This window comes from Cololabis saira, chromosome 13 (genome assembly GCF_033807715.1).
Source record: "Cololabis saira isolate AMF1-May2022 chromosome 13, fColSai1.1, whole genome shotgun sequence".
NCBI classification, from domain to species: Eukaryota; Metazoa; Chordata; class Actinopteri; order Beloniformes; family Belonidae; genus Cololabis; species Cololabis saira.
In genome coordinates, this window is record NC_084599.1 from 13,096,160 (window position 1) to 13,123,809 (window position 27,650).

At 41.2% G+C, this 27,650-nt stretch overlaps 1 protein-coding gene across 1 annotated transcript in view; it reads left to right on the forward strand.

The window, feature by feature from the left end:
- The window catches only part of ncanb (neurocan b), a 181,224-nt gene that overhangs the window by 140,703 nt on the left and 12,871 nt on the right, over positions 1 to 27,650 (forward strand). Inside the window, exons 12-14 of the mRNA XM_061737766.1 lie at positions 24,135 to 24,293; positions 25,938 to 26,020; positions 26,226 to 26,370. Of these exons, the coding sequence (XP_061593750.1) occupies positions 24,135 to 24,293; positions 25,938 to 26,020; positions 26,226 to 26,370 (387 nt within the window). The remainder of the gene's footprint in view (positions 1 to 24,134; positions 24,294 to 25,937; positions 26,021 to 26,225; positions 26,371 to 27,650) is intronic.

Here is a 27,650-nt window from a genome sequence, read left to right on the forward strand (position 1 = left end):
AACTACAGTTCTTTTAGCATGCTGGGGAAAAAAAGACTTTTAGTCACTTAATATCTGCAGTCTTGTTCATTGAACCACCGGTCCTCATTAACAGACATCATCTGTACTGTCTTAACCCCTCATTTTTCAGCGGGACTTCACTCTCGGATAAGCGTCTTCATTTCTCACTCAGGTTTTTGTGCTTCTACAAATCTCTGCTCAACATTTTCACAGAAGTTGGATTTGGATGGTTATTAGACAAACAGACCTATGATGCTGATGTTTGAGACTTTTCATAGTTCTCTGCTCAGGTCCGTGAAAGTGCTACAACATACACTTGGCTTGAAATTAATTTTTTTTCACACACCTTACTGTAGTTAAACTGCTAAGCATTTCTCAGAATATAAGAACCAAGTGTAGATTGTAGAAGCATCATAAGGATATGATGGACCTTGACCCACATGAGGGTTATTTATTAAGGAAGCTTCTTGGTCTTTATTGTTTCAGTTTCCATGTTTTTATCTAAATTACTTTTTTTTTTAAGTGGAGGAAGCTCCTGGAGGTCATTTCCAAGATCATAAAATGTGTCCTTAATCTTTCCGTCCTCCAGTTTCTCATGTGTCTTTCTAATGCTGTACTGCTTCGTTCATGCTTTCACCAGACCAACCTTTACTTTGGTAACTGTCTTGTGATTCAACTGCGGATACGAGTGCACTTGCCATGGGTGTAAAGACCCTTTCTTCCAGCTTCTGCTATTGCATCCTGGCCTCTGGAGCAGCTCTCCTTCCTTGGTTCTTTTATAGCATCACCATCTTGTACATGAAGAATAGACAAGGATATGAGATTTGGTAAGAATAACTATTAAGGTTTAGAAATGTCCTCAACTGTATGACCCATGATACCATAATTGAAAAGAAAATAGCAAAAAAAGATTATTCCTTGCAATGCACTGACTAATAATTAGTATTTTCAGATGTGAAATCAAGTTTAAGTGGTAATGTTAGTCCACACATCCAGATGAGTGTGGATGCAGGCGTCCTAGAAACAGTAGTTGATACTTCAAAATACATGCCACAGTGATTTCCTTCCTGTGAGCAGGCCAACAGGCTGCTTTAAAAAGATTGCAGATTTTGTTATATAGCCTACTGACCTAAACGAAGCAGTGTTAACCAGTTATTAGCTTTGAGCTCTCTACATGTCGTTTTTAGCAGCTGTCTGTCTTTTGCTTTTTTCACTTCTTTCAACAATCGGGCTTTTTTTAATTTGCTGGGTGCAGTTTTCATTGTTAATCTAGTGGTTCCATCGGCGACTGCTCTGGCTACCAAAGGGGGGGGGGGGCAAAAGTCAACATAGCTGTGAGACAAACACACTATTCTCTTTCTTTGGGCCTTAAATCAATTTTCCCAGGAGATTTCATACCCACTGGCAGACAGAACTGCATAATGAAAGTCAGTCTAAACGAAGATGGTGTCAAAAGGTCCTGTGAAATGTGCAGCTTCTTTAAACTAAAGCTTTCGAAGTGTGAGACGTGGAAACACTTCATCAATCTTTAGGGGCCTCTGCAATGTGGAATTTTCTAGCCCTCAGTTCCATGTACTCATTATTTAGAAAGGTTTTCTCCTTCCCTTTATTCTGTCCTATACACACACATTATCTGAGCGTACCTCATGTTGGACATGCACCGGTGCCCCCTTGTTCCCTGCCCTGCCTTGTTGCTACCTTCATGGCTGATTGGGGGCAGCAGGACTGACTGTGTAAAAGTAAAGTTACACAGTTTTCCTGTGGCTTTTATCTCTCCTTGTTCTGCACTCGTAGAAATGTAGGATTCAGCTGTGAAGAGTACAATTTACACGAGGCATAGCTCTGTCATGCCTCTGTCAGGCTGATCTTAGACTGATATCCAGACGGGGGTCCGAGCTGTGACAGGAACAGTCAAAATTAACTTGTTTGTTCCGCCAAAGTTTCCATCCATATAACAAATAACATCCAATTGGTCCCTGGCCTGCTAAAATGGTCCATCTTCCTCTGTCTCATTTGTTGTGAGTATTTAAGCGGCCTGTGTGTGTGTGAGCATGTTCGGGTCTCCATGCTGCAGGCTAAAAGCGTTGAATGCAGGGTAGTTCAGGTCTGCTGCAGGCTCTCTCTGGCCTGTTACCATGGTGATCACATCATAGAGTCAATAATAGTAAGTTGACAGGGCTCACCCTCTAGTGAATAGACTGAGAGAGAAAGAAATGACTTGTTACACTGTCATTTTTAACAATTATAAATATGTTTTCTGCTTTTTTTTATCAATCACAAAGGAAGAATTTAGCACAATTTACAATGTAACTTTGTCACCATCTTTCCATCAGTTGTAGTTAACACTAATGAATGCATACACCCTGAACAGTTAGTGGCAAACATTACACACATTTCTGTATTTTCTGATCTGATGAAACTGAATGTTGTTTTTTCTGCTGGTTTTTCACTTGTTCTTACATGAAGATTCAAGATTCCTTGATTTGTCATTTTGTCACATAAAAATGAAATTATGTTCCCCACTTTTCCCTCTCATCCAGTGCTATACAGTTGAGAAATATGATATGTGTGTCAGTTATATAAATAAATAAAATTAGATAAAAAAAAATAAATACTTAAAAATTGTACATTTAAAATACATTTATTATATATTTACATGTATAAAACAGTGGTCTCTTTATATTGTTCATATTTCTTTTTTGTTAAGCAGTCTGAGAGCTCTGGTTAACAGCTGAGTCTTTGTTGTGAGGATTTTGTGTCTGATTCCAGACTACATAAGTGGGAACAAAGTGTGTGAAGGACGAGTGGAGTCCCTAATAATGTTGAGTGTCGTAGACTCGGCAGTGGGGCACCGCTGATTTTTTTTTTTTTCCCTAGCAGTTTTCACAGTCCCGTCCAGTTTATGGCTCTCCTCTACTGTGGTGTTGCCAAACCTGGAAGAGCTGCAAAACGTGAGAATGCTTTCATCTGCACCTATAAAACACAGTCAGGGCTGTCACAGGCAGGTTTTCTTCGGCGTGCGGAGGGAATCAAGGTGCTGCAGGGCCTCCTTGATGACTGTAGTGTTGTCACTGGAGGTAAGCTTTTACATCAAGCGCATCTTGGTGTTGTGCACCCTCTCCACCTCAGAGCAACTGACGGTTATTGGGAGACCAGTCCTCCTGAAATCATCTCCTTGGTCTTGGTGGTGTTGAGGGCCGGTTATGGGTCGTACACCAGGCTGTCAGCTGCTGTACCTCTTGTCTGCACGCTGACTCATTATACTTGGTGATGAGGCCAACAACTGTTGCGTCATTGGTGAACTGTATGATTCAGGTTTATGCTGAAACCAGCAGAACAGTCATGAGTCAGCAGTGTAAACAGTAAGAGGCTGAGTATGCACCCTCGGGTTCAGCCTGTGTTCAGTGTTATTCTTTTGGGTATTACTCAGTCATGTCCAACTGCCCAAAATTCATGCACATAATCCAAAATCCACACTCCTCAGCTTTTACAAGAGCTGCTGTGCAAAATCATGTTAAATGTAGAACTGAAGTCAATAAGGGGGGTCCTGGCACAGGTATCCTTCTTTTTAAGATGAAAGATTGGATCCTCTGTAGTGGGGAGGCAAAACCTGATGTGATCCATGACAAGCCCCTTCAAGCATTTCATGGCTGTGTGGGTCAGGGATTCAGAGCGGTAGTAGTTCATAGAGGCTGGGTTTGGCATTTTGAGCAATGTTAATGTGGTGGCCCTTTGGCTTGACTGAGTGAGATGTTAAAGATGTCAGTGAAGACATCTTTCAGCCGTCCTGCACAGTCATTTTAGCCTGGAATGTGATCTGGAGCAGCAGCTTTCTGAGGGTCGATAATCAAAACAAAGAAAAGCCTCTTCAAGCTGTGTGCAGTAAACTGCTGTTCCTGGTTGTTTGAAGGCAAAGCCGACCGTTGCGCTGCTCAGTTGTCTGTAACCTTGAAAACCAAGAAACAAAAAGTGTTGAGGTCATTCAGCAGATACAAATTCTGTATTAGTAGCGTGTACTGTAGGCTTTGTAGATTAAGGCTGTCTGAAATGCATCCTCCACCCTACCAAAGGCATCTTATGTCCTTGATGTCATTAAAAGTACAGGACAGTTTTTTCCCCCTGTATGCCATTCGAGCCTCTTCCATTCCTCATTTTAGGTTGCTCCATTTCCTTATTGTTTGCATCAGTATTATCAGATCTAAATGCAGCATCACAAAGCTTCAGTCACCTCACCAACATATTAATTCATAAATCCCAACACAGTGCAGTTCCCAAGTTGTTGCAGCCTCATTTGAGATGTGCCACAGTGTGAGCTCAAAGCAGTGCTGTTAAAGATGGAGCGGCTTCCTGTCGCCATGCTCATATGTCCCTAACCAGCGGTGGCCTCTAGGCCTGTATGCAGGCTTCAGCGGGATGGTTAGGTGGCCAGAGATGGTGAAATGTGAGGCAGAGGAGCTGCTATGTATGTATTCTTGATATTTTCATATAAATGATCCAATGTGTGACACCCTCCTGTTGCTTGAGGAACATGCTGGTGAAAATGAGGTAAAACAGACTTAAAGTTAGTCTTTTTAAAGTGACCAGCAATTATGAAAAATGTATCTGTATAGGCTGCCTGTAGCATATTGACAGTTAGGGCTGGGCGATATGGACCAAAAGTCATATCTCGATATTTTCTAGCTAAATGGCGATACTCGATATTTGTCTGTGCCTTAATTGGGGTTTCCCCCAAAGCATTATAGCATAGCATCTCTGTTAGCTTCATTTTTTTCTGAGGCAAACCCTTAAAAAAACAGTCAGTTTTAATACAAAGCCTCGTGCCAAATGTCACACAGGTACCTTTTATTAACAGAGGTCTGCACAATATCAAAATGTATAAAACAAATGAAATAAAAATAAACTGCCTGCATATATAGAATAAAAATGCTTCTTGAATAAAATAAAACAAATATCCCTTTCCTGCATAACAATTAAATTAAAATACACTGTAATTAATACAATGTAGACAGTAACAGGCAGACTTTTCCACTGAGGTTGACAGTTGTGCAAATAACAAAACATTTGTGCAAATCTCAAATAAAACATTCAAGTCAATTTGTCACAAAATAAGCTATATCAAAATCAAAAAAAAAAAATGTAATTTTTTTTTTTTTTTTTTTTATCGATATAAACGATATTGTCTCGTACCATATCGTGTTTGAAAATATATCGATATATATTAAAATCTCGATATATCGCCCAGCCCTATTGACAGTGTTGTAAAGTTCACTCATCACTTTCATTTATATCAGTGGTCCTCACTCCTGGTCCTCGAGAGCCGCTGTCCTGCATGTTTTTGATGTTTCCCTGCATCAACACACCTGATTCTAATTAGTGGTCATCACCAATCTTTCCTCCAGGTCTGCACAGTTCTGTTGGTGACACAGTCATCTGTATCAGGGTTTACTGGAGCAGGGAAACATCAAAAACATGCAGGACAACGGCTCTCGAGGACCAGGAGTGAGGACCACTGATTTATATGGTCACACCTTAATGCTGATGTCATTTGCGCCCGCCGAGTCATCCGTCCTCTACGATGCTTACTCCTTTGTTTCTCAAGGGAGAAAACAGCATTGCTGTTTTGCCTTTCCATGACTGTAAATACCTCAGTATTATGTTGTCTTCTTATTTGCTTTTGCCGCTCATACCTTTGTGCTCTCGCGCTCTGCACTTTACACATCTTTTTTTTGCGTTTTTATCTCTGGAGCATAGAAGGAGACTTTGTTACGCTCTGCAAATGCTTTTCTGTATGTGTGCATCACTGGGTGTCATTGTGAGAGTCCATGTGCCGGTGTGTCTGTGCAGGATGCATTTGCCGTTTTACTGCTTGTGTGGGAGTTTCAGATGTTTGTGGGATGCTTTAACGTTTTCTGGAGCTGTGAAGTTGGAGATCTTTAGCTAGAAGACCAAGACACATATTCAGAGGCTTTTTCTTGTGCCAAGCCTTTTTTTCCAAGATTGATTTGGGTGAATGGCATAAATCTGATCAACAGTATTATTGACTGGCAGATTCCATCAATGATTCCTAGATGTTATGTGTATTTTGTGCATATGAATGAACTGCACATCAGCTGAATGTGTCATCTTGTTGAGCCTTGCAGCTACTGTAGCCCTGCTGCTGGCATCCATAGTAACACAACCACAAAATCTCATGTCTAAGAAGGTTTAAAAAAAAAAAAAAAAAGAAAGCCTTGTGTCAAGAAAATTAGTCTGGCTTGTATGGTGGCTTGGCTGTTTTGCTAGTTTTTAAGAATTCCAGTCAGAAAAATGTTCTTACCCCATGGGCACAGATATTTTTGTTTAATATAACACAATTTGACTAGATTTAGGAATGCAATGCTTCTTTCTAGAGGGGCTGTTTGCAGTGCACGCTAACCACAAATACCAGTAGTGATGGAAAAACGGAGGTCAGGGCTGATTCTGTGTTTGTCTCACAGGAACTACCAGGCAGAAACCTAAATTCATTTATGACAGACTTCAGCAGGTATGAGACATCTACTCATCAGGTCAAGGCTTCTCCGGGATACTCCTGGTTGACTGAATACCAAGAGTATCAAGTTGAGTGACAAACAACATGGCCTGTTCCATCAACTAGATTTTCTGACCACTGTAGTAAAATCTAGTGGGTTTTTTTCTTTCCATTGTCTTTAGCTTTAGCAAGATGGTTGACTAGGCCTTCTGACAGTAGGCCATGTCAAACCGGTCTCTGTGATGAACCCATTTCACCCTCAGCACAGAGTAACTTTTATCCAATATAATAATCAACCATAGATAAATTGAAAAACTTTCAAGCAAAAGTTAGCATTTAGTCTGACTTTTTTTTTTTTTTTTACCCTTTCTGCACATATATTAATGGTTAATGCCATGCTGATAAGAAAGCATATATATCTGCATTTTTGATATAAAATATATATGATATATTTTTAAATATGTCACATATATTTATTTTATTAATATATATATATATATATATATATATATATATATATATATATATATATATATATATATATATATATATATATATATAGTGCGTGCGTGCGTGTGTGTGTATGTATATCTTACATACAGAGTAACTTTTATCCAATATAATAATCAACCATAGATAAATTGAAAAATGTTCAAGCAAAAGTTAGCATTTAGTCTCACCTTTTTCTAAACTAACAGATTTAAGTCTTTTTTAAAGAAACTGCAACCCGTGACTTCCAGTCCTAATATTAATATCACTGTCTCACAGTCATAATAATTAGGATTGGATTGTATTTATATTTGAAAGAGCCAGCTACCTTTGATTATTTGTTTGTATCTTAAAGAGACTGGAATACAAAATTTCATGTCATTAAAACCTTGATCAAATAATGCAAAGGGTGCCTAAGACTTTGCACAGTAGCTAATGTAGACTTCTGACGAAGACAAATCGCATCTACTTATCCCTTCTCTGTTCATACAGTAGCGCCTCAGCTGGTTTCTCAACAAACTGCTATTGTGGCGATACATATGATGCACAATAATCCAAAGCCACAAGCATAAAAACTTGTTTTCCCCAGTTCTCAATGCATCATGGGAACATGTGAAAGAATATCACTAATATATTTATGCTGTTTTTCCATTATGGGGTTTGGCACAGTTCATCACTGTTTGGAACCTAAGTGTGTTTGTTTGCAGGCAGTATCACCTTGACATTGGTTACATATGGACTTCTGGTCATGGTGATGGGTTTTTCTCCAAAAGCAGAGAAGTATGGACCTCCTGCACTAACTATAGCATGATATTTGTAATGTCCCACTGAAGGTGAAAAGTAAATTATTTTATTTAACAGCCTGCAGTGAAACATATTTAGAAATTAAATATTTGTAATTAATGGGATTTTTCTTGTATAAGATCAAGTCAAAGAAAAATTATATTTTCATCCGATTATGAGGGAGAAACCTGTGGAATCACCTTATAATTTGTATTTTCCAAAACAAATAACTGCACAAGTCTAAATATGCAAATAGGCCTGTTACTTTCAGACCTGAATGAGTTGTTGCACCTGGATGATCGACTGGAAATAACAAGAGCTGTCAGCGAAAGCAATAAAAAGGATTATACAACTTCTTCAACAAATTAATTCCACACATCATGTGTCAAAAATATGTTGATACATCAGCTGCTGTCAAAATTTGCAGAAGGTACAAACAAAATGGGAATATTGCAAAAGGAAATGTAAAAGTAGACTGAGGAAGACATGAAATCATCCGAGTAGAACATTCCAAGCTGTATATACAGAAAATAGAAAATGTACAAAACATAAAATAAGAAATAAAGGGGAGTCAGTGTTTTTTCACCGAACTATGAAAGGAAACAGGATTTATATGCAAAGCAAAACATGAACCACAAAAATGAAAACAAGGTTACAGAGGGCTAAAGAGGAGCAGTTATGGACTGTGGATGATTGTTTGAAAGAGATTTGTGATTCATCTCCAAATCTGGATTTGGCAAGGAGATGATGATGATACGCTTGTGTAGTGCAGATCCAACGAAACATACAAAGATGACTGCCAGAAGAAGACAGTCAACTCTGCCGTCATTGAGTTTGCTTATCAGAGAAGGATCGGGGTAGATGGCAATCATTCACGCTACGCAGGTGTGGAAGAACATTTTTTTGACAATTTTGTTAGTCCACCAGTTGAAAGTAGGTGTGCTGATTTTTTAGAGTCAACTGTTGTTTTGTGTTGGTTTTCCCTCTGTTCTGACAAAGCAAATAATCAGTTGACATGGAAACAAAAGGTCTGTGTTCAAAAGATTGCGTAGCTAATTAATCCCAAGATACTTTAATGGAAGTTGCTACATTTGCCACCTTCCTGAGAGTGTTAACTATCAAGAAGCAACTAATGCGTCGTCTTTGATATTTGTTTGTGACTTATGTTTAATTTTTGGTAAGATGTGCTACATCCCTTGAAACCATTATGCCGCAGAGCCTTTGAACGCCAATAAAACTAAAGTTCACATGCAACAGTAGCAGCATGGCTTCCTTGTTAGATTTTCTCAAACTCGCACACACCTCATCAACACATACACGGTGCTGTAAAAACCCAGTATTAAGTTGGTTTTAACAAGACAACAAAACTAGACAGCATTACTGGGATTAAAGGTAAAGTAGAACACAAGCCTCCTCCCAGAGGACAGCGGGTGAATCTGGGCCAGACGGATATGAAGACTTTTAAATGTGGCGATGCCTTCAGCAAGCACAAATGCAGCAGATTGAAAGTAGACAGCAGACTATTCACTGAAACTGAAACAGTGGGACCAATGATGAGCAGAGCCGACTGAGGTGTCTAACAGTGGCCGATCAGCGCATCAGGAAACACCAGCTGCCGCCCTGTAATCATGCTGTCCTTATACACTCACACTCCCATTCATCCCCTTTTACACCTTTTCTTAAAAATATCTTGATGCCATGTAGTACATCTAGTATTTTAAGGGAGCTTGGTTTCCAGGATAAATATCACCGTATTCTGCACACATATTTAGGTCCAGTGCATGATGTGCAATCAGCGTTTCCAGAAATTCTACCAGCCATTGAGGTTACAGTCAGAGGTGGAAAAAGTACAAAAATATTGTACTTAAGTAAAAGTACAAATTTTCTGCTTGAAAATTACTTAAGTAAAAGTAAAAAGTACCCATTAAGAACATTACTTAAATAAAAGTATAAAAGTACCTCAACTTAAATATAATAAAGTACCAAAAGTACATGGTGTAAAATGTACTTAAGTACAAAAGTAAAAAGTAAAAAGTACAAAGTACAAAATTCAAAGTACAAAATTATTTTCAAAAGGATTGCAAAGAAATGAAGAATCCAAGAATTTGCTTACAACTCTAAATAATGGTGATATTATTCTGACCCCTTTAGCGTTTGTTTCCATTACCCCATTTTAATTTCTCCCTTTGCTCATCACTGCTGCTGTACCCCATTGACCCGCTGACAGGTCCACCCCCAGCCTGTAGTATGCAGTGACAACATTAAGCAACCCCAGCTGATAAAGGATGAGACTTTTGAACTTTTAAATGCCAAAACCACCTTAGAAGGGGTGGAATCAAAGAATGGTGCGCATGGACGGCTGCCGCTCAAGGCTGATTTATGGTTCCGCGTTACACCAACGCAGGGCCCGTACCCTACGGCGAGGCTCTGCGTCGATTTAACGCCGAACCATAATTCAGGCTTCAGTCCTCATCGGTACTCGACGCGACGGCGGTTCGTCCGGCCGTCCGGCCCGCCTCTGCGGTGCAACTCTCCCGGGAGCTGCGGCTCCTTATCGGTATATTCACGCGCCCCCCTTCCCTCCCGTCCGCCTTATGGTTCCACGTTAAATCGACGCACACCTTACGCCGTAGGCTACGGCGTAGGGTGTGCGTCGCCGCGTACCCTACGCCGTAGCTCTGCGCCGGTGTAACGCGGAACCATAAATCAGCCCCCGCTGTGCTGTTCTCACGCCTACATTTTCATTTAATGTAAGACTTTAATTTGTAGCGAGTAACGACGTGTCCAATTTTAAATATAGCGGATTAAAAGTACGATTTTTTTCCTTGAAAATGTAACGAAGTAAAAGTAAAAGTACAGAAAAATGAAAGTATCAATAAAGTACAAATTCTCAAAAATCTTACTTAAGTACAATAACGAAGTACAGTTACTTTACACCACTGGTTACAGTTTACTAGGATGGACTATGTATATTCTATGACCAAATCTTTCGACTATCTTTAAGTGACGTTACACTGAAAGGTCAGAATCTGTTTACAGGTCTAGCAGAGTCTTTAATGTGCAAAAGAAGCTGGATGAACCAAACTGTGGATCCAGAGGGAGCAGCTTTAAACTGTCAGTTGGAGTTGAACTGAAAATTAATTAAAATATGTGGTTGTAGAGTTGGAACGAAGTCAATTTCCCCATCTCAACGTGTGACCAACAGTGCATGGCTCTATTAGTTAACACTAGAATAAACCACCAGAATCCCCTGTCGTTTTCAAAGGCTTGGCCGCAAAAAGGAATAATGTGGAGCCTTAACTGTAGGCAAAGGTCTTTACAGGACAAAAATACCAATGGATGAACTGAAATAGGTCCAGCTTTTAAATACCTGGGTTACACTTTTCATTTATTTTTGAAAATAGAATAATAACAGAATCGTCCATTGATTTGTTGGATGATTTTTGAATGGAGACATTTTGTCTAATTTTTACTTGCTCTTTTCTCAATTACACTGCACGTTTACTGGTCAGGTTTTTATCATCACAGCTCCTTGTCAAGTCATATGGCAGCAAAAGTTATCATAAAACCGCCGTAATCACCTTGAAATGTGCAGCATCAAACATGTTGTCTTTTTTATTTTTATTTTTATTTTTTTTTGTTTTGTTTTTCATTTAAAAAAAAAAGATCTTTATCAGCATCTGAATTTTGGCTATAACTGAGCAAGCATCAGTTTGCTGCATAATGTTGACCCCTTGTTGCACCAATAGCTTTTTTTTTGTATTCTCCGTCTCTGAGTGCCTTTGTGAGTCAGCACCAGCTCCAGTCGATAGCGAGGCCTTTGGATTGCAGTGCTTCTCTTCTCTTTCCCTGACTCTCCAGATTGCCATCTAAACTGGCAACTCGGCATAATGCTTGGCGAAAAATTTAATTTTGAGCATCCTGCGGGTCTTTAGAGGCCATTAATGCTAATGAAGATTCATGCATTCTAATAACATGTCGAGAGGGATAGAGGCCAAGACTGAGAGGAGAAGGAGCTAAAGATTATTTGTTTACCTCGCCCACAGCAGTCCCCTAAACAGAGACAGACACACAGGCACAAACTCAGGCGTGAGCACAAACACACTCACTCACTGGCACACTCAATGAATATCCCTGAAGTTTTGCCTAAGTCTGGCAGAGGCTATTTAAATGGATTAACAGCAAGGCATCACTCTCACTCCGTATGCTATTGTGCTCAGCTCTTGCCAAATCTCATTCCTGACAGGAAAGCTGGAGAGATGTAGGGTAATTTATTCTCATTCAAGGTGGCTAATTAGACGATGTTCCTGAAGCAACTGTCATTCTCTTCCCTTGCTGGAAACAAGTTCTGGCATCAGGGAAAGAAACTTTGAGGAATGAAAGAAAAAGAGACGGAGGTGTGAAAGATTAAAAAAGAGGAATACATGGATGGAAGACACAAGTTTTTGTTCTTTGCTAATGAACAAATCTGATTGAGAGGTGTAAAGTTGTCTTTAAAGCGGTGCTGGAGGTTTTGTATGCTTCTTTTCTTCCTCACTCTGATATTTTTCACATAAAGTGCACTCGGCACTCCCTTGAGTTTTATTTGTCATTATTCAGTGGAACATTTCTGCTACAGTTACCATTCTAGGAACTTGTCCTAGAAACGTGTGTCAGACCTGGTTCAGGCACTAAAATGACTGCTCCAGTAAAACAGGAACAAGAACAGCAGATTGTTTTATGTAATGCCAGGTGTCACATTTTGCAGGTGTTTCCGTCTCCCTATCAATAATTGCACATGCTTTTCCTAATGTCCCTGGAAACACCAGAAGCAACCTCGTGGAGTGTTCTGTGGTCTTTTGCTTTTAGTGAATTGTTTTTGCGTATCTCCTTGAATTTGGACAATGTCACCAAAAACCATTCTCTTAGTTGCTGTTTTCTTTTGTTTTGTTTTTTTATTTCATCTGGGCAAAACGTATCAAGCTCAACCACGTTAGATGGGGGGGGTATACATTTAACAAGTTCTCTTCTGGATGCAAAGACACAACAGATTGGTGGAGTAACACCCAACGTCTCATTAGAGACATCACTCGGCTCACAGTTACTGAGTCCAAACAAAGCAAGCAAAACCAAAAGGCTTGGTACACAGGAAGTCAGTTTCACACTAGCAATCCGGTCAGCTAGGTGTTTAGAACAATGTTGAAACCATGTAACAGGCAGGGTCAAAATAAAAGTAAGGAGCATATAGAAATATAGTATGGCTAAGGAAATCTTGCAGTAGGAGACTGACGTGAGGCTGGAACACTGAGCAGGAGTATTATTTAAACCAACTTAGCAGAAGTACGTTGTCTTCTAATATTCAACATGCTGTGGAAACTCACCCAGGCCGACTGTTAACTTTCTCACACCTGTTCCAGTCACACATCTTCCTTCTCTTCCTCTGTGAACTCACCACAACATACTGGCTGTGAATTTACAAAGCTGAGCTTGATCCAGCACTGCTAGCTAATCATATACCTATATCCATTCTCCCTTTCTATTTCTAAAGTTCAGGGAGGGGCAATGATGTCTTTATTGCCTCAGAGAGTAGACTCGTGTCTATACTTGTCATGTAAGATCTCAGCACTGCATTTGATACAAATGATCACAGCAACCTCGGAGTCTCGGACATATTATTGGTAGTAAAGGAAATGTTTTAGCTTGGTTTAAGTTCATGTTAATGTTGAGTTCTCCTCATACAACAGATTTGGTCATGGTGTTCCACAGGGTTCTGTACATTGACCATTATTTTTTTATGATATTTATATATTATTTATATATTTATCCTTCCATGAGGTACTGTTTTTCAGCAGTGGTGCATAATGTTTCATTACTAAGCAGATGACAACCTGTTATACCTATACATGAAGCCAGATGTGCCCTGTAAGCTAACTGGACTACACATACTGTATGTATTCAATTTGCCATGTTATTCTATTCCGATCCTTATTCATGTTGATCAAACACCACAATAATCACTCAACTAAAAAAACTTTCTGAGTCTGTTGGATAATGCAGCCTCAATCCTCCTTTTCTCTGTTAGAAAACTGAACATTTTACAGTTTGAGTAAAGTTTAAACATTTGAAAGTCAGGAAAAGGACCTTAAATGAAATAAAAAGCTGGATACTATGCTGTTACCTAATTCAGGTTTTTTTTATTTGGACATAAGCACTTGGGATATAGACTGGATTGTCATACAGTAACTCTGGCTGGCATTTCTTGAGCATCTGGTACTACCATGACGAATTATTTTTTACCATGATTGCTCAATTGACATGACACATAAAACAAGGTTCTGGAACTGCCTTCATTCACTCTCAGAATAGTAAAACTAAAGAAAATCCCATTTGATGAGCGATCTGGAAAAACTAGTAGCTTGTTACTTCAAGATTGTACAACTGCAAGGGTGCTAAGACCAGTTATAAGGATTCAGGGGAAATCATTGTTGGCTCGGATAGCTGTCTTTTGAAGAAAATCACTATTTAAAAAAATGCATTTTGTATTAACTAAGTTTATCTTTGTCTGATGTTAAAATTAGGTTGATAATCTGAAACATGTAAGTGTGAAAACAAAAACAAAAACAGAAGAGTTCCCCCTGTAGGGGATCAAATACTTTTCCCAGCACTGTATGTAGAATATATGTCATAATTATTGTCTCTCTTTGATGTCATCTCAGACCCCCAGCCAGTCAAGATAGATGGACCCCCCTGAGTTCAGGATGGGGAATACACTGAAGTGAAGATTTGATCCATTTGTTGGGTTCCTTAGGCAACTTTTTAATGAACTGGCATTCCATTAAATTTCATTTTTGGACTGTAATGAATTTAATTTTTAATTAGAATGAACTGAGATATACTTGCAGTACTTGCAATTTTAAATAATTTAGATTATATTTACCTTTGTTTATATACAGTGCTCAAGAATAATGAAAACAACAAATTAAAGCAGGATGTGGAAGAAAATATGAAAAAAGCAGAAAAGAAAGCATTATTCAGGCAGTGAGCCCACAATAAAAGACCAATTGGTCTCTGGCAGGGAACTGCGTTCCAGTAAAATACTTTTTGAGAGAACGCAGTTTCGGTTATAAAAGAAAGCAATACTTCTAAACAGTATTCTAAACTAGTGCTGTCAAGCGATTAAAAAAAAATTGAGCGATCAATTAATTAAGACCTGTAATTAATTAATGTAATTAATCATTTTTTAATATCGCCTGAAAATTGCTGATAAAAGCCCTCAACTTGAGGTGTTTTCCTTTAAATCCATTACATTATTGTGGCATATCAAAAAGACTAATATATAACAACAGAAAAAGTGGCTTTATAAAGTTTTTTTTTTTTTCACAGACTTGAGCAGATGCAGTCCTAGCCATTGACATTCACTTGGCAAGAACATTCGCCATCCTCTGTCGCAGATATGCGCATGCACAAGGTGCTCTCCTTGAGTTTAGTTAGGAAAAGAGCGTTGCTGTGGCAACATCATTGCTGCTAACGTTAGCTGTGGCTGCGCTCGAGACCGGGTGCTTTGCATTTATGTGGCTAAACTTGGGCTGATTCGTGGCAAGCAAAAGTCCTTTACACTCCACCTTTATCAATGGTGCCGTTGTGTCGTTTTAGAAATGTAAATTCCCCATTCACTGGACCGACAACATTCACATGCTCCTCCATTTTCACTTCTCTTCTCCACTAAGGCCTGTCCAGTTACAATGGGAGTCTACCAGCGTAGATAACGACGCCCACACACAGGGACAGCCAATCAATGTCCACTTCCAGGTGGGACTGACCATTGTTTTCCGCCCCTAACAACTCAAGCACAAACACAGATTTCATAATAAAGGCAACTCGCAAACAGAAAAAGTAAGGTTAGAGATTAAAAAGTTGATTAAGTGATTAAAAAATATAATGTGCTAAATATGCCTGTAATTACCTGTAATTAATTGCAATTAAGGCGCTAATTTGACACCCCTATTCTAAACAGTTGAACTTTCAACAAGAAAAAAAAACACATCTGCTAAGGTTTGGTATTCTTCAAGTGTATTTTGTCCTTTTTATTAACTTCCAAGTTTTTCTAAATTACCACTAAACTGTCCCAATCCAGGTCATGTTTCTATAGTTAAAGGTATTCTCCTTGATCCTCCCTGAGCTAGCAAGCATTTTGAAAATGGCACCTCTAAGCCCCCCCCATTCGGTCCGAATGATACGGATTGGTCCAGGTCCAGGAAGGGAAAGAACCAATCAGATGTCTTCATTTTAAACCACGTCCCCCCGCCCTGTCCCATGCGCGCACCCTGCTTCCAGCCGCCCCGTGTCCACATCGCACGGGTCTTCCTGGGCTCACAGTGTCCCAGTGTAACCCCCTCCCTCCCTCCCTTCTGCCACGGACCCCAGTATATTATAGATATTATGTAGTTATTTCCAGAGCAGCTCGGTCCCCGCTGTGTGTGACCAGGGAGCGGGAGCCGTTAGGCTGCTGCTGCTGCAGGAGCTGCTGGGCAGAGAGGAGCAGCAGCAGCAGCCCGCGGGGACACGTGAACAGCCGCAGCCGTGAAAAGCCGCAGCCGCCCCGGCTCGGAAGCTGTATGTGGTCCGTGGGGATGTAGGTCGTCTCACAGCGAGAGCGGAGAGCGCCGGTGAACGGCACGGCAGCGCGCTGCGGTGCCGTGCAGGCTTGTTGCCGCAGCTACGCCGTAGGCTATGCCGTAGGCTACGGCGTAGGCTACGGCGTAGGCTACGGCGTAGGCTACGGCGTAGACGCCGTAGCCGTGGCTTTAGAGCCTGCAGCACCGCAGCGCGCTGCCGTGCCGCTCTCCCGGATGGAGACGCCGGTGGGCACGTTTGGGTGGGCACAGCCCCCCCTAAAACCGGCCTCGCTTACAGGTGAATGAGACATGGTGTAGTTTTGCTGTAAATGTGCTGTCCAAAATGTTTAATAATCCTATGCGCGTTCGTGTTTGTGGGGGCGAGGCTTTGGAGGGAGCGCTCGTGGGTGGGGGCGGGGGGGGCGGGGCTTAGAGGAAGCGCCACTTTCAAATCTTGCTAGCTCTAGGAAGACTGCATAGAATAACTTTAAAGTGAGCGCTCGCTTCTGCAAAAGCACTAACCTATTTCCTAAGTTGTGGGACTTTGGCGTTCGGCTATGTCTATAATAAATACATTCTAAATACTGTGACAAATGTTTTAGTTTTTTTTTTAAACTGTTGTATTTTTCATCCATGTATTTTCTATGTTCATCCTTACTTTGACTTTCAGTGAGGTGCAGCTTCTGGTCACTGTGACTGGTATGATTCTTCTATAAGGTTCTCCTTACACCACTAAAGGAACTGTGGCTTCAGTCACTCTGACTATTCAGTTTGGCTTGTCAGATTTAGAAAGTTAATTGCTCTTCTCGAAAGAATGATGGGGACAGCTGTGCTTTGGGTCACCACCGATATGGAAATGATTTTGTCACATAATCCTTGAAGATGTTCAAACCATTTGTCTAACCCGGAAATGATAAAAGCACACCTGCAATAATTGTGTAATACGTTTTGTTTTACATGACTATATTTTGTCCTTTTATTCTACAGTAATCTTTAAAACATGCACTACATTTTTGATGTATGTACTTTCCTCTCCTTACATTAATTTCCCTTTATGCCCAGTTATATCAACCATGCTGTGTAGTTGTAGATTTTTTTATTTCATTTAATCTTTTGTTTTCTGCCTATTAACTGTAAATCCTCTGCTGCCCTTATTTTCACCTCAGGCCCCTCAATCAGCATCAATCTATAACGACACATCTATGGGATAATTATGGAAAATACATGTTCAGATTGGCAGTCAGTCACTCATGTTGCACTCTGTAGTGGTTTTACTGTTACATCCATTACTCCTAATTGTGGGATTACACTGATTGAATGTTTCATTAATCAGGACGGCTCTCGTATTAGCTATGATTAATTCTTCAGTTGTTTCCACATTCTCACCTTTTTCCACTGGCCATGAACATCCCCTTCTTCTCTCTGTGGACCATTGTCATCTGCCCTCTTGCAAATGGCAAACTGAGCTGTCAGCCTTCAAAGAGTCACACAGGGAAGGAGCAAAATGGCAGCACACACATATACACACAAGCACACGCAAGCACGCGCCGTTTCATCAGTCGTCTGATCTAAAAGAGCAGAGCAGCAAAAATATCACTCGGTGATGTGGATAAATCACCCAATCAGTCAGCTGGAAGTGTATGGCCTTTTATTTCCTAACTGCCGTTCACTAGAGCTTGTGGGAATATTAATCGCTGAAATGTGCCCCCCCCTCCTCTCTCCCCGTCTGAAAGAGGAGAAACTAGAAAAAGAAGACGACTTGAATAATGTCTAAATATTTGAAGAGGTTGATGTGATGTCAGGCTTTGAGCCTCCCTGTCAGCAAATGGAAGAAGAAATCAGCAGAGACCGGGTTGAAGATCTGAGGGGGAGAAAACATGCCTGCTTAGTTTTGATCTCACCCTTTTTTTTTCTTCTTTGCTCATTTTTGTTTTACTCTTATTTTCCTCTTAAAACTTTCCTGCTTTGTCTGTTTTCCTTCTTCCCACTTTATATCCCCATTGCTCATTTTGTTGACTTTGTCTGTCCTCCCGAGATGCTTAATCTTCTTCTTCTTCTTTTTTCTGCATGTGTTATGCACAAAAAGCCTCTGCAGAAATCCCCTCAGAATTTCGTTTGTGTCTGAAGTGTGGCGCTCGTTTTTTAAATCCATGGTTAAGGTTTTAATAGGAGCACCCTGGGGCCCACGGGCAGTCCACCTAAAATCACTGTGGTATTCAGTGAAAGCTTGCATTTTTAGTTTGTCGTGCATGTTTGCGGGTATATAGATGTCTCTCTCTCTCTCTCTAGTATCTCTGTCACACACCTGCCCTTGCTCTTCTGTCCCCTTTCCTGGAGACACAAACACCAACAAAAAAAAAAAACTTTTTCCACCGTTCTGAGCCAAATTAGTCCCCCACTCCCAGAGCAAACACAGCGTAGCAGCTGCCATGTGGGTGGACACTTTGAGCACACCGGTTGGAAGGTGGAGTGAAAGAGTCGTTTTTATTCAGCAGATAAAATGACAGCAGTGGAGACAGATTTAAAAAGCAGAATACATGGCAATCTTCTGGCTAATGCTCATCTGTATTTGGAAGAATAGAGCAAAAAGAAGGGCAGCAGATGCTGCTCAATCTTGAGTTGTAAAGGTATGTCTGTTCTCCTCATTTATAATTTGAGAGTTTAAAAACAAATAAAAAGTTTCATCTTGATTAATTAATTTCCAATTCTCAATTATATAAGGTTTAAGGAAAAGTCCAGAGTTAATCCAGAGCATTTCCATGCTTTGAAGTTTCCTAATGAAATCACCTTTTACTAACCAATCCCTCGCTTCATCCAATATTCAAGTGTGTTGTTTAATTGAGTTAGTTGGAGTTCAGGGGTGCTGTACCAGCAGAATGGTCTCTACCCATTTTCTATAACTGATTCAACCTGGCCAGAGTTGAAGGGCGGTTTTCATCCACTTCATACTTCACAATGTTGCACCATTTCCATCGTAGTTCATGATGGACACAAAACCAGCAAGTCTAGATAAAACTAAACAAAAGCAGAAATTACAGCCACCATAGATGTTTCATTTTTCTGCATGGTAAATTGTACACCCTGCTCCTTTAGCTTATCATACATGTCTGTAGACTGGGGAACAAAAGAGGACTTCTTACTGTGAGGCAGCTTAGTCATTGTTCAAACTGATGACAAGGAAACATTTTTTTGGTGGTTTGGAAACATTGTTTTTCTGACCATTCATTGTATTTTTGGAGTGTATTTTGGCAGTCATTAAATCAAGCATCTGAGCTTGTTATCAGTTCATTTGTGACCAAGTAGGCAGACATTGGGGCTCTGGCAATAAAGGATTCATTGCAGATAATTATTTGCTTTTTTATTTTGATGTTTGCATAACCCTGACATAACAGAAAGTTATTCATTTGTACCCCCCAGCTAAGGTTGAATAGTTATTATTTTGTCATTTGTGAATGTAATGCATGCCTGTTGTTGACACTTGATGGTATTTTTCCAAAGTCAAGGATCTCTAGAAACTTACAGATATATTTTAATTGGAGATTATTAAAATGTTATCTAAGCTCTCAAGTAAAGAGTCGCATTTACTTGTTTGGAAAAGCCAAACTTCACAAAAGTCTGAATTTTGAATTCCATTTATTGTGGGTTTGAGCCCTCAGCCCTCAGACACATTCAGCGTTTACGCTCAGAATGACATGCAGCTGATGGTTCTCATTATGTTAAACTGAGACCCATCTTGCTATGGACAGATCTGAGGACTGAGCTGGTCAGAAGAGGTTCAACTTATTAAAATAGCTAATTGGGTTTCATGTCACTTATGTGCTTTGAGGTCATCAGATTAAAATCTCGCATTGCCAGCAGAGAAGGCAAAGTAATGGAGTCATAAAATCATTTGTAGAATAACTCTGAGAGCAATTTATATTCCTGCTTAGGACATTAGGACGGCAATAAGGAGGGAGTCCAAGCGCACTACTGATTATCTTATATGTGTTTAACAAAAACGGTACCTTTCTTCTGTAAATAAAACCTTCAAACTCCTATTTATTTATTCATTTGTTTATTTTATGTTGCTCAATTTAGGACGTGCCTTTAAAGGTATTGTGACATCATTTTTAACATGCTTTTAACACTATTAAAAATTTGGCCAACATCCCTTAAATGTGTCTAAAAGAGTGTAACAAGAAAAACTTCACTCTAGTACTCCATTCTGTCCTTTTTATGACAGTGTTTTTTTGCGCCGTGAAAAACGGGTCCTTTTCCCCCTTTCCTGTCAATCATTGCGCCGCTCCTCCTCCAAACCTCCTCCAACCAACCGCTACACACTTCTGGCAGCGTCTCCACACACACGCGCGCACACCGAACCACAAACACCGACACACAGCCCAGACAGGGCGACTACAGCCCGGGGATGAAGTCCAACCGGGACCAGAGGACCGGGACCGCAGCTCCCCGCGAGCAATACACTCACAGCGGCGTCGGAGAGTTAAGCCGGGAGCGACAGGCGAAGCATGCACGGAAAAGCAGCAGGGCGAAGCAGACAGTCCACAGCAAACAATCACAAAAATAAAGGCATGTAAATAAAGTGTCCCCTTATCTTAAGTCCAGTCAGTGGCGGTGGGTCTTCTTAGCAGTTTTCCTCCGGTGATTAGAACAAAAGAGGCTCTAAACAGCTCCGTGTTAAGCCTGATTTATGGTTCCGCGTTAAATCGATGCAGAGCCTACGCCGTAGGGTTCAGCGTACGGTGCGCGTCGCCGCGTAACCCTACGCCGTAGGACTGCGTCGGTGTAACGCAGAACCATAAATCAGCCTTTATGGTGCGCTGGAGAAGAGAGGAGGCAGGGAGCTGGGTGGAGGGGGCGGTGATTTAGCGGATCGTTACGTAACGATCCGCCACCAAACCAGGTGCGCCGTTTTTGCATAGTTATGCGGAAAATCCCAGAAAGCACACAATACACTGAATGTTAAAAGTTCGTTGTTTTTTGGGTGTAATTGATGTCAAGACACCCAACAAAACACAAAAAATCAAGAAAAATGTGTTTTTCATGTCACAATACCTTTAAGAAACCCAACATGGATCTGCAAGATTGAAATCATATTTTGTCTTTTTAGTTTAATATAGTTTATTATGTAGGTATGTGTAGATTCAGTATAGTTAATATACTTTAAGACACACAATATCACTCCAGTGAGAAAAAAATTAAGAAATTAAGAATACAATTATAGAACTTTGGCATTTAATATATTTTTTCTAAATCCACAGAAATCTTTAAAAAAGTTGACAAGCAGTTTTTTCAATACTTTTACTATTAATGAACTCCATCAGCAGAATTGAGTAGTAGTACTAATTTGTCACCTTCTTTTCATGAATAAAAAAAGAAAAATCGTGAATTTTTTTTTAACATTGGTTTATGGTCACAAACACGTCTGTTTGTAGACATTTAAAAAAAATGTAATTAATTAAAATATAAAGGAGATATTTTTATATTTAAAGTGAGAAAGAAACTCACAACTCTGAGGAACCCTGAAAAACAATTCTTGATGGCTAGGACAAACTTTCCTGTAAAGGAAAGAGGTGGACACGTCGGGGAATCAAAATGATGAGTCCATCCTTAGATACTTCCCATATCACTTATACTTGTCACATGTAGCTGAGCTCTCACTAAGAGCAGGAACATTAAGGGAGTTACGAGAATTCCCCTGAAGACATAAGTCAGAAGCGCACATATTGTAAACAGGGCATTTTATGAATGATGAATTTCAAAAGGTGAAGAGAGCACCAAAGCATTACTAGCACTGAATACTTAGACCCCGTCCACACGTAGCCGGGTATTTTTAAAACCGAATATTTCCCCCCTCCGTTTATAAAAAAATTTGCATCCACATTACATCGTTTTTAAAAAAAACCCTTCCACACGTAACCGAAGATCTGCATTTTCGACCACATTCATAAGCATTTCAAACCTGTAGATCATCTGCGGCTCCCGGGGAAGCTGCACCTCCGCGGCTCCGCTTCCCCGGCAGGCGCTTCTCTTTCTCCCCCCCGCGTCCCGCCCGCCACGGAGCTGCCGCGTTATCGACGCAGCCCTACGCCGTAGGGTACGGCGTAGGGTGCGCGTCGCCGCGTACCCTACGCCGTAGGCTCTGTGTCGGTGTAACGCAGTAAGCGGTGGTCAAGAGCAGAGACCATTTATTTAATAGCTTGGAGAACAGATGGTGGATCATCTGTAGTTCTGTAGTAAACAAAAGGCGCACGTCAGAGCAGATTTGTTGTTGTTTTGGCGCATAATGTGACGTTCGAAAACGCAAAAGTCCGGTTGTCTCTGTCTACGCGCATCTACATAAACGGAGTTTTCAAAAATCTTCACTTTGCCCGGAGTTTTTTTAAACCTTCGTTTATTTGCGTTTTCATGTGGATGACAGGTCAAAATGTAGGAAAATATCTCCGGTTTAGCAGATATCCGCAGATATCCGGCTACGTGTGGACGGGGTCTTAGCCATATATAGACCTGCACGACATTCAGGAGGAATTTTGGACCAGTCATCCTTACAGAGCTGCATGAGTTTAGAAACACTGTTGGATGTCTGCTGTTAACGGATCAACTGAGGTCGTGCCACAGCATCTCTGGTGCTGGTCTGGGCTCTGGAGGGCAACATCATCCTCCGTGATGTTTTCCCATAGACTCCCTGCCCGTTAAATGACTTTAGCAAGGTAGACTTGTTTGTGGTAGAAAACAGTGTCGTTTTACGTGAGCAGCCTCACAGTGACTCAGTGTGTTACATTTGCTAAAATTGTCTCACTGTGCTTGTTCTGTACTTCACAAGGCCCTGAAAAGCACACTAAATGGAGAGGAGCTCAACGGCACAAAAAGCTCTGGTTTCAAGGTCTTTCATTTCATATTTCACACAAAAAAAACGAACACAAAAAAAACCGCCACAATGGACTCCCCTCCTCCTCTCTCCTCTCCTGTCCTCCATGACCAAGACTGCATCTCTCCGCATACTAAGCAGGGCCAATTTGTACTGCCAAAATTACCGGTGTCACTTCACATTTGTGGGATGAGAAGCTGAAGCTACTACCTGATCTCCATACAGTTGGAAGGAAGGAGAAGGAAAGCACAGCAGAAGGTCCGCGGGTGAGGGTAACCCAGATCATCTCCATCAACCAAACATATATTTACATACATTCAAGCACAAAGGAAGCAAAGCCTCAAGCTGGAAACCAAACATCACATTTGCAGTCTACAGTTCGCAATCGCAGACTTAACCCCCAGAAAGATGAGACAGGAGGCACCGGATGAGAGGGATGAAGGGAGAGAAGGAGGGAGGGGGTAGAAGGATGGCTGGAGGCAGAATCAGTGCACTGACAGGACTGTGACGGGGCTTAATTACCAGGCAAGCACTGCTCACTGCAAGCAATTTCTGCGAACTGTTGTCACATGAATACATTAAAACCTCCTACCACTGGACTGTGCGCTCTTCCTGCTGGCTTGCTGTGGATTAAGAGTCAAATTATAGAAAAGACATAGCGGCAAAGCTGGGCGGGCAGGGGTAGAGAGGATTGTAAGGAAGGGGGTTTAAGGCAGGGGGAAAGGAATAGGAGGAAACGCATTATGTATTGCTGTAAGACAAAGAATGAGCTGTGTGTGGTTTCAAAAATCCCCTCTTCAGTTAAAATAAGCAACATTTGTCTTCGCATATGAGTAATAAACGCTTTTATTCTTTTCCCCTCCTTTCCCTTTGCACACCCCCTGCACACTGGCAGACACTGAGGGCTGTGAGCACTCATGGAGGAAATTCCACGGCCACTGCTACAGGTATTTCAGCCGCAGACACACCTGGGAGGATGCTGAGAGGGACTGCAGGGAGCACAGCGGCCACCTGGCCAGCATCCACAGCGCAGCTGAACAGAACTTCATCAGAGGTAGGTGTGCACAAGGACGTGGCACTCACAGTGCAATATGAGTACACTTTTGCTTTATTTCATTTATTTATTTCGTAATTCTGACTGTATTGCAGAAAATGTGAAGACTTTATGAGATGGACTAATCCAAAAAGGGCAGTTAGGGGATTGATTATCAAGGTGCATTTCGTTTCACAGAAAATTCCTTTAGCGAGGGATTTAGTGAGCCTCCACTCATGTTCCTCCAGGACTTAACTGCTCTCTGTGATCAAATAGTTGATTCTTGCCCACTGACTTCACCATGCTAATAGAGACTCACTTGGTCTTGTGTATCTCAGTCTTTCATCTCCTCAATCTTAATGTTTCTCCCCCTGGCAACACTCCGCTGCCACTTCACTCAGTAGGTTTTGTCATCTAGTCTCCGAGCCAATCAATCCCTACTTATTAGGCGTACATAGAGATATTGGGAGTAATGAGCATAACTTAATCCCCATGAATGCAATGAATCAGCGCCTACAGGTGCAAGCTGGGGGAGGAGGTGGGATTTTAAAAGTGGCAGTGAGCTCGGCAGGCAGGAGACACCAGAAAGCATGAAAAACAAGAACGCCTTATTCCTTAAATAGACCTTTGAACAAGATGGAGTAATTGGAATAAACCACACAGACGCACGAAAGCGAGCACGCTCAAGATCGTCTGCCTTATCTAGTTCCCGGGGTTCACCTCACTTTTGCTCAACAGCAGTTTCCCAGCAGCAAGATCCTGTACTTCCCGCTCTCGTCTCGTGAGGACACTGGGACAACGCCACCGATCTAACTCCCATCTTTATTCTTCCTGCGCCCAGTTTGGAAGAAAGTGTTAAATTGCTCTGGAAATTGATGTCTCCACCCCTGCAATAAGGAGATCAAAGCCATTAAGAAGATTTATGGGCCTGGTAATGATGTTAATCAGCACCATGATTGAAATCTGAATGTGTGTGCAGGTGCAAGCACCCCCCCCCACACACACAAATGAGATTAAGCCAAAACACCATTAGGGAAATTTCCTTTCACACGGGCAGAAATCTCATCACTAGTGCATCACAGACACAAACAGTATGTCTCTGTTATTGTTTGTCTTACAGCCGCGGCCAACGTCAGCGTACATGTGTAGAACCTGCTGCTGAAATAGATCACGCCGCGTAGAATTAAGAAGCACTCGATTGATTTTACACCAAAGGGTCACCTTAACAACCAAAGAGGTTTGCTGCTGAATCTGTGAAAATAGTAATGGCAGCAGAGCTTTGTGGAGGAGTTTATTGTTGTAAGTGAAAGCTTTTCAGCAGCTGTGTGAATCAAAAACAGCTTACAGAAAATTACTGAGCAAGGCTGGACGAATGAAGGCAATCTGTTGGCTGCTTTTTACCGTCAAGCTGTTCCTCAGTCTTGACCTAAACCTAATTACAAAACAGTAAATTTATCTTTAACTCTTTAAAGATAATCTATTCTACTTCTGGATGCTTTTTTTTAATTAAAAAAAAATAAATGTCGAGATAATCGTCGTTTCCGTGCATTAGAGGAGCATTAATGAGAAAAACTATGTAAAAATGATAAAAGCTTGACCGTGAGCATCAGTTCACATCTTTATAAAGTCTCTATCTATTCATTTTCTGTGTGTTTACATCTTCAGCTCTGAGCCATGACAACACCTGGATTGGCTTGAACGACCGTACCGTGGAGGATGACTTTCAGTGGACGGATAAGATGGATCTGGTGAGGAACCAGTTGTCTGTTTCACTTTTTAGACCTTTCAAGATCCCAGTGGAGTTTAAGCTCTGAGAGAAACTGACACCCGCAGCATTGAGCGATATTCACGATCCCGACAACATTGTCTCTTCTGATCATTTTGTATGAACATGTTGCAGAGAGCAGAGCTGATTTCTGAGCTTTGTGTTTCTTTTTCTGTGCACATTGGCAGCAATATGAGAACTGGCGCGAAAACCAGCCGGACAACTTCTTTGCTGGAGGAGAGGACTGCGTGGTCATGATTGCTCATGAGAACGGCAAATGGAATGACGTACCCTGCAACTACAACCTGCCTTATGTTTGCAAGAAGGGAACCGGTGAGTTAACTAGTCCTCTGATAATCCCCCAGGGAAAATATTCAATTGCAAATCAGCTTACAGCTGAAAGTCACACAACTGAACATATTTGCACTCCCACTCCAATTACACAGCATTTCATGAACAAATAAAACCCCCACCAATCAGACGCTCAAGTTTGACATTCTTATGTCTTTCCTTTTATTTCTTCTGGTTAACAAGATAAGCGTTAGGCATGTTTGCACAGTGCTGTGCCAGAACCAGAAAAATGAAATCCCTGTCATCTCAAACATGTTCACACCGTGCTAACTATTGTTTCAGTAAAGTGAAGAGAGGAGACGGTCCAGGACAGATCAGGCAAAATCAAGTGGTGTAAAGTGTGCTTCTGCTTGACGGCGGACACAGTGACTCTCTGCTGGTGGATCTGTGGGTTCCACATGTCTGTTCATCGCCACAGCATCATGCAGCACCCCCCACCACACACAACAGCAACAGCACCGTCTGTGACAAAGCTGAAAACTGAGAGAGCGTGTCATGATCTGCTTCCCTCTGTAAAGCAGCCACCACACCTCCACTAAGTGACTGCTCACTTTTGTGCTTCTTGCACAGTTTCTGTCATTGGTTGTCTCATTACTTTCTCTACTCGTGCTATCCTCATCCGTTGTACCGATGCAGATTTCAGGTTGCGTTCTGTTCCCCGCTGCACCCCCAGGCTGTCACTGGCAGCGTTGCCTGCCGCCTGCTGCTCTCCTGAGCTACTCGGCATTGTCTGATTTTTATGCAGACATAAAGAGCATTTATGTTCAACACCACCACGCTCAAAGCATTTGTATGAACCATTCCCATGTTTCATTTGGAATGGCACATTAAGAGTTTTCCCAGGGGTTGTTGGGCCACATAAATGCCTGTTTCAGCAGTGATTGGACATGTTGCAACCTTACTTCCTTACAGCCCAGGAAAACAATTTTGAAGCCACTGCCACACTTTGCACACTGGGTGACCTTGTCTTCTTTTTGGGATGAATGGCGGTACCTTAGTCATCTTTGAAGAGAGAGATTTCAAACATGCCATCTAATGTTAGGCCAGGTTTTTACAAACTCCTTTTGAGTAGCCAGTTGATTTTACAGGTGATTAGGATGACTGACATAGAGGTTAAGGAGGCCGTTTGCTGCAGGATGTGAACGGAAAGCATTGAAAAAGAACCAGGAACTGTGAAGACTGAGTGATGTTAGATATCAAGACTGGCTGAGAAAAGACAAATGGTAGATGAAGAAAAGGTCAAAGGAGAGACAACCTCCCTG